Source organism: Hylaeus volcanicus, unplaced genomic scaffold (assembly GCF_026283585.1).
Source record: "Hylaeus volcanicus isolate JK05 unplaced genomic scaffold, UHH_iyHylVolc1.0_haploid 12237, whole genome shotgun sequence".
In the NCBI taxonomy this organism is placed as follows: domain Eukaryota; kingdom Metazoa; phylum Arthropoda; class Insecta; order Hymenoptera; family Colletidae; genus Hylaeus; species Hylaeus volcanicus.
The window spans coordinates 1,167,541-1,175,166 of NW_026533172.1; the positions used below are offsets into that span (position 1 = coordinate 1,167,541).

The 7,626-nt window shown below is 34.7% G+C and overlaps 2 protein-coding genes across 2 annotated transcripts in view; one reads left to right on the forward strand and one right to left on the reverse strand.

The window, feature by feature from the left end:
- Nucleotides 1-2,505, forward strand: part of LOC128884472 (uncharacterized) — a 4,539-nt gene extending 2,034 nt beyond the window's left edge. The window contains exons 2-4 of the mRNA XM_054137903.1: nt 6-1,335; nt 1,452-1,565; nt 1,616-2,505. Coding sequence (XP_053993878.1) covers nt 6-1,335; nt 1,452-1,565; nt 1,616-2,310 — 2,139 coding nt within the window. The 3' untranslated portion in view covers nt 2,311-2,505. The remainder of the gene's footprint in view (nt 1-5; nt 1,336-1,451; nt 1,566-1,615) is intronic.
- Nucleotides 2,506-3,621: 1,116 nt separating this feature from the next.
- On the reverse strand, nt 3,622-7,620 carry LOC128884289 (uncharacterized). Its single transcript, XM_054137573.1, has 3 exons — nt 4,312-7,620; nt 4,047-4,265; nt 3,622-3,977 (listed from the first exon to the last, which is right to left on the reverse strand). Exons 1-3 carry the CDS (start codon nt 7,310-7,312, stop codon nt 3,670-3,672), a joined length of 3,528 nt encoding a protein of 1,175 aa, XP_053993548.1. The 5' UTR covers nt 7,313-7,620; the 3' UTR covers nt 3,622-3,669.
- Nucleotides 7,621-7,626: the final 6 nt, after the last annotated feature.

Below are 7,626 nucleotides of genomic sequence, written 5' to 3' on the forward strand. Positions count from 1 at the left end.
ACGAGAATATATCAAATGTCCTAGTAGCAAGTGAAGAGAATCGTACGAAATTGAAAACGGAATTAGAAAGTACCGAAGAGACTACAGGCAACCTTTCGAGTCAAATTACAAAAAAAAAAAAAAACATTTCAGAACTAGAGGAAGAATTAAAAAAAGTTAAGGAGACTAACGGGAAGATATCAAAAGACCTTGAAACAAGTACAAAAGACATAGAAAAATTGTTAGCTAAGGTAAAAACAGTTGAAGAAAAGAAAACGAATATCGAAACTCAGACTGAAGCGTGTAAAAACACTGTTACACAACTGACAGAGGATTTACAGACTCTGAGAGACGCTAAAATGAACATTACAAGTAAGCTTGACGAATTGGAGAAGAAGAGTTCCCGATTAGAAGCTAATCTACAGAATCTAACGGAAGCTAAACAAACAATTTTGAACGATTTGGAAAGAAGTCAAAAATATCTTGTAAAATTTGTATGTCAAAACTATGTTGGCTGGAAATCACAAGAGGAGTACAACGCATGTTTGTTACAAAGTCCGATCCATTATTCCAAAGCTTTGGATCAAGGAGTAGCCTATAAGGATGATGGCTTAGTTGCGAACGGGAAATACTACCCCAAAAGCGTTTTCTATCTTGATGTTTGCTCTGCGCTCACTTCCACTAATAGTAACCCTCTAACAAAAGCTACAAACAATGACCATCTCTGTGTTGATAAACTCCGTCAATGTTATGAAGCTAGGAATACTTGTGTTATGAAAATGTTCGAACAACAAGTTAGATTACAATCATATCTAGATTCAAATGACACGAAAATCGCTGACGAACTTACTTGCGACCCTATGTATAATATGCATATTGAACTATTGAGTTTTTTTAACAAGCACATGAATTATATATCTTCGTGTTTAATGAATCAAGACAATGACTCCCATGAATTCAATTTATCGTCTATAAAATATGTACGTTCTGCAAATGATCCAGTAAGACATTCGGAGAGTTCCGAAAAAGAAAATCAAAAAAGTTCACCCGCTTTATTATCTAAGCGTGCAAATGTCCAGAAACCCGTTAACGGACATGTTATTTCTACAGACGAAAAACAAATTTTAGAAGATCTCTCGGTATTGAACAATTTGCTTGGCAAACTTTTACGTGAAAATACATTAACGAATCCTAACAAGCAGAACGCTCAGGTGTCAACAAATATTCTTTTGAACAACAATATACAATCTGGTAGTAGTCATGGAAACAATGTTAATATAAATGCTTTGGTCAATCTGAAATATGACGCAAATAAGCCCTTGCAGAAAATACCATCTAGTTGGTGCACAGAAGAAGGTAATCTCTCATAATTCTAAATGTTTCATCAATGCTTTACATCCTAATTTTAAAGAAAAACTTGCAATAAAACATTTATTCAATTTCTCTTTGTTAATTTTTTTTTTGTTCTTAAGGCAAGAAAAATCCGCGTGTAGCCAAAGCTATAGAACTTTTTGGATTATTACCTGAAAATTATCAATTTTTAAAACAAAATGCTGCTGTACTAAGTCGAATGTTTGACTCCGACGGTTAGCTACAATTTTATTTTACTCTAAAGCTTATATATTACAATTTTTAGATTTAGAAAAAGCAGTCAAGGTACTTAGTGAGCCACAAATTTTTCTCACAACCATCACGAAAAACATTAAGCCTGATGAATTCACAAACTTGACAGAATCATCCATAAATGAAAAAAAAAAACTAAACGATCCGCAGGGAAATAATACTGAACTTATATTTGATCAATTTAGTGATAATAAAAAAAAAATAGGGCATTCTAAAGATGCAGGAATAAAACAACCAAATTTACAGAATACTCAAACAACTGAAGAATCTTCTTCAGATCTAGAGAAATCAGAAAATATAATGCCTGAGAAAAAGCAATATCCCGATGCCAATAATATTCAACCTACAATCGACCAAACGTCGCAAAAAAAGCTTGCCAATATAAACAAACCAATATCCATCCTACAACAACCCAGTAATGCAACAAACCCTCCAGTAAGGGTAGGAAACATTGTAAATCAAACACTTGACGAAAAGAAATATACGACGGGTTCGGAAGGTGAAAATACAACCTCTCGGACGACAAATGTAAAACAGTTAGCTCTTGTTGCTACTGGTGGACTGTTCGTTGTCGGTGCCGTTTCCGCCTTGTCCTGGTATCTTTGGATTAAAAAGGACCGTACTACACAAGATGCTCTTGGTCTACAAGCATCAGAGTCAATGTACGATTGGGATGACCAATTGGACGACATATCCGCTTTGCAGTAAATACCTATTTAAAGACCATATCGATAGTAAAATAATTTTTTTTCCAATCTTGACTATATTGCAAATTTTTATTATCGCATTTTCTCTATAATTAATTTTTGACCCATGTTGAATATTTATTTTATTTGTTTTATGTTCATAAAAGAATTTTTTTTTAGGGAATTTCAAAGTTTTTTTTATTATAAAGACTAACAACCTTAATTTTTACACAAAATATTTGAATAAAGATTTGTTGAAATGAATTTACAAGATGAAGAGTGTCTTATCAGAAGAAAAATCCTGTTTAGTTTTCTTTTATTTTTAAGAAAATAAATCTTACCTTTACCTTGGTAGAAAGCAAGAACATATTTGTAGTAAAAATATTTTTAATCAAAAACTAGTTTATAATAAATTTTGAAGGTAGCGTTCTATAACAGATAAAACCCTTTAATCTTTTGTTCAGAAATGCCCGTAGACTTTTATCTCCATCACTAGACTTTATAACTAAATTATGGTACTCATGGTGCTATGATAATAACTATCCGTATTACACTACGTCTACTTTCTAGAAAGTATTAAAAATTACATCAGCAGTAATGTTTATAAATTAAGTACTCATGATGCTCAGCCAACGGGACGCACAAACCACTTTCGCGTTTTGAGTATTTTAAAACGAACTTATTTTTCCAAGTCGCGAAGTGAAAACAATCAAAACTCGATTAGTGGTATTACTGGACACATACGGCAACCTCTGTAATCTCAAAAACTCTTTATTATATGCAAGAATATCAAATGAAGAAAAATGAGGCTTGGGTAAGATACGGTTTCATATGATAAGTTAAATTAAAACTAAATGGATAATTTTTGACATACGTGTTAAATTTTTAGTCTAGTAGTTACTTACTATTAATACATTATTCGTTAATTGATCATTCATGCTAAACTAAGCGTTATTGAAAAGTTATCTTCTGATTTATTTTAAATGCGTCATTGATGGATATGTCTTTCTTTGTAATATACTTTTACTTGCAGAAGAAAACTATAGTCAAATATATATAAGTGGACGATAATGTTAAGGTAGTAACCCAATTTTAGACATATTCTAAAGATTACAGTGTATAATTAACCCGTTAACAATGAGCAAAAAGTTTGGTGGTGATAATTATGTAACGTTGTACTTTCTTATTAAACTTTCTAGATATGCTAACAGCAAAATTAACTTTTGAAAAGCAATTATGTTGAAAACCGTTTTTCTAACAACTGAAATAATTTTAAAACATTCCAACCTTTTGTTTTTTAAATTAACTTTGTGTAAAAGCTACAAGACAAATATATTAAACCAGATTTTAGTGCATGATGCTACTAAGTGAGTATTTGTTTTTATAGGTCTATATTGAGCTCTACATTAATGACAATGTTATTCTCAAAATTATGATTCTCACACTCTAATTCTTTATTGCAATCATTTATTGAACAATTCTTTGAATGTGTTTGCTTATATGGATCATTCTTTTGATAAGACATCAATTTATCTTCATCAAAACTACAATCCGTGGTTCCAATAGACTTTAAGCAGGAGGAACATAAACAATTTGTTGTGGTTGATTTAGTTATTTCATCTGAATTTAATTTTGCTTGGTTGCACAAAACTGAATTTTTTTTTTCTTCTGTATCGCTTTCTTTATAATCTGGTAGCCGAAAATTACAATTATTTTCATATGAACTAATCATTTTTCCGCAAGAAGTTGGGCTCTCACGTGTGTTCATTTGAGTATAATTTCGGGTTCCATAGTTTTTTTCTCTTTGATGTTCCAGTTTCGAACGCAGCTCTTCATATGCTTCTTTTAAACGGTTCTTTTCACAATCGTCTAAAATACTTTGTTCTTCCATTTTGGCTGTCTGGATGTTGTTCGACACGTTTGTTCTCTGTGTATCCGGCTTCGCTGATTTCGTACTGGGAGAAACCGTGTAGGTATCTGAATATTTATCAACATAGAATAAGTAACAAACATTCAGATTTACCTTCATTCTTTTTTCCACATAGATGTCCCATAGAGTCCTGATCTTCACACAGTGAATGCTTTTCGATAAAATCTTTTGTCACAACTGTGTAGTTGACGTCGCCATCACTTTGATTCAACACCCCGTAAATGCCACTTTGATTCCCCCAAATATCAAACTGTGTTTCCTCTAGCGGTAATGCTGAGACAACGAGCCTATTTTTAGAGGTCGCTGTTGGTAGCTTTCTTGAGGCGCGTTTATTCTCTTTGGTAACAACTTTACAAGTAGAAAAATTAGTTTCTTGATTAATGGAATTGTCATTCCATTGATATTGTGGGTTTTGAGTTATGTTTTTTTTTTCATCTTTTATTTCAGCATATATTACCGATTCAATGGAAGAACTTTCTACACTGTCGTTGTGCTCAGATACATTTTCTTTTACCGACTGTGTTATGACTCCTTCAATGTTTTCTGAAAAATAATCTATAGATTCGTTTTCTACATTATCTAGAGGTTTTCCTAAGATGTCATTCCCAGGCTCCAAAGAGATATTATTTAAAAAATCCGTTGGAATACCATAAACAAATGTTTCTGTTCCATTTTCAACAAAGTCCTCTGTTACAGCATCACTTGGCACTGTTGAAAAAATTCCGGTAGTCTCTCTTGCGGCCTCATCAACAAACTGAGTTTCCACATGATCAGTTGGCTTCGTTGATACGATTTTTTTTGGTTCTGTAGCCGCCTCATCAACCGGCTTATCTTCGTCGCCATCAGTTAGCTTCGTTGATACATTTTCAGTAAATTCTGTTGAAACTTCATTAAGTGGCTTGATGTTCACATCAGTAATGGATGGCGCAGTTCCATTATCAACAAGCTCAATTCTCGAATTATCAGTCGGCTCCGTCGATACATATTGAGTAGGTCCCGTCGTCTGCCTATTAATGGGCTTAATTTCAACATGATCACTAGGTTCTGTAGACACGTTATCAACTACTTCAGTTTCCACAATATCAGTTGGCTCTGTTAATACATTTTTAGTAGCCTCTGTTCCAACCTTATCAATTGAATCAATGTCCACGTTATCAATAGATGGCATTGTTCTATTTTCAAGAAACTCAATTCCCGAATTATGAGACGAGTTCGTTGACAGATTTTCAGTAGGGTCTGTTGACTTATCATCCAGTAGGTCAGTTAAGACATCATCAGTTGCCTCTGTTGATACATTTTTTGTAGGCTCCAGCGTCACCTCGTCAACAGGCTCAGCTTCCTCTTCATCACTTGAATTCGTAGATACATTTTTAGTAAGCTCTGTTGAAACTTCATCAACTGGCTTAATATTCACATCGTGAATGGATCCCGCAGTTTCATTATCAACAGGTTCAATCATTGAATAATCGGTTGAGTTCGTTGACACATTTTCAGTATGTTCTGTTGAGATCTCATCAACTAGGACAGTTCTTACATCGTCAGTTGGCTTCTTTGATACAGTTTTTGTAGGTTCAGTCGCCGCCTCGGCAACAAACTTAGCTTCCTCAGCGTCAGTTGGATTTGTGGATATATTTTCAATAAGTTCTGTTGAAACTTCCTTAACTGGCTTGACGTTCACATCATTAATGGATGGCACAGTTCCATTATCAGCAAGTTCAATTCTCGAATTATCGGTCGGTTTCCTTGATATATATTGAGTAGGTTCTGTCGTCGGCTTATCAATGGGCTTAATTTCAACATGATCAGTAGGTTCTGTTGACAGGTTATCAACTACTTCAGTTGCCGCATTGTCAGTTGCCTTTGTTGATACATTTTTTGTAGGCTCCAGCATTACCTCGTCAACAGGCTTAGCTTCCGCAATATTTGTTTCATTTGTTGATACATTTTCAGTAGGGTCTGTTGACTTATTACTAACTAGCTCAGTTTCAACAGCATTAGTTGGCTCCGTTGATACAGTTTTTGTAGCTTCAGTCAACAAATTGTCAACAGGCTCACCTTCTTCACCACCAGTTGAATTTGTGGATATATTTTCTATAAGTTCAGTTGAAGCTTCATTAACTGGCTTGGTGTTCACATCATTAATGGACGGCGCAGTTCCATTATCAACAAGCTCAATTCTCGAATAATTGGTTGGTTCCCTCGATACATATTGAGTAGGTTCCGTCGTTGGCTTATCAATGGGCTTAATTTCAACATGATCAGTAGGTTTTGTTGACACGTTGTCAACTACTTCAGTTGCCGCATTATCAGTTGGCTTTGTTGATACATTTTTCGTAAGTTTTTGTAGTGCCTCATCAACAAACTCAGTTTCCACATGATCAGTTGGCTTCGTTGATACGATTTTTTTGGGTTCTGTCGCCGCCTCATCAACCGGCTTATCTTCGTCGCCATCAGTTAGCTTCGTTGATACATTTTTCGTGGATTTTTTTATTGCCTCATCAACAAACTCAGTTTCCATACCATCAGTTGGCTTTGTTGATACAGTTTCTGTAGATTTTCGTACAACGTTATCAATTGGATTAACAACCGCATTATGAATGGATGGCGCAGTTTCATTATCAACAAGTTCAATTCTTGAATTATCAGTTGAGTTCGTTGACACATTTTCAGTAAGTTCTGTTGGCTTATTATCAACTAGGTGAGTTCCCACATCATCAGTTGGCTTCGTTGATACAGTTTTTATAGGTTCTGTCGCCGCCTCGGCAACAAACTTAGCTTCCTCACTATCAGTTGGATTTGTGGATATGTTTTCAATAAGTTCGGTTGAAACTTCATTAACTGGCTTGATGTTAACATCATTAATGGATGGCGCAGTTCCATTATCAACAAGCTCAATTCTCGAATTATCGGTTGGTTCCCTTGATACATATTGAGTAGGTTCCGTCGTCGGCTCATCAATGGGCTTAATTTCAACATGATCAGTAGGTTGTGTTGACACGTTGTCAACTACTTCAGTTGCAGCATTATCAGTTGGCTCTGTTGATACATTTTTCGTGGATTTTTTTGGTGCCTTATCAACAAACTCAGTTTCCATACCATCAGTTCGCTTTGTTGATACAATTTCTGTAGATTTTCTTACAACCTTATCGATTGGATTAACAACCGCATTATAAATAGATGGCGCAGTTTCATTATCAACAAGTTCAATTCTTGAATTATCAGTTGAGTTCGTTGACACATTTTCAGTAAGTTCTGTTGGCTTATCATCAACTAGGTTACTTCCCACATCATCAGTTGGCTTTGTTGATACAGTTTTTATAGGTTCTGTCGCCACCTCGGCAACAAACTTAGCTTCCTCACCATCAGTTGGATTTGTGGATATGTTTTCAATAAGTTCGGTTGAAACTT

What these genes read in the sequence shown, in the direction of transcription:
- LOC128884289 (XM_054137573.1), bottom strand. Translation starts at nt 7,312, where the DNA reads ATGGAAACTGAGTTTGTTGATAAGGCACCAAAAAAATCCACGAAAAAT. An exon ending in ATGTGGAAAAAAGAATGAAG is followed by an intron (nt 4,266 to 4,311) that starts GTAAATCTGAAT and finishes ATAAATATTCAG; the next exon opens with ATACCTACACGGTTTCTCCC. An exon ending in TTATACTCAAATGAACACAC is followed by an intron (nt 3,978 to 4,046) that starts GTGAGAGCCCAA and finishes TTCGGCTACCAG; the next exon opens with ATTATAAAGAAAGCGATACA.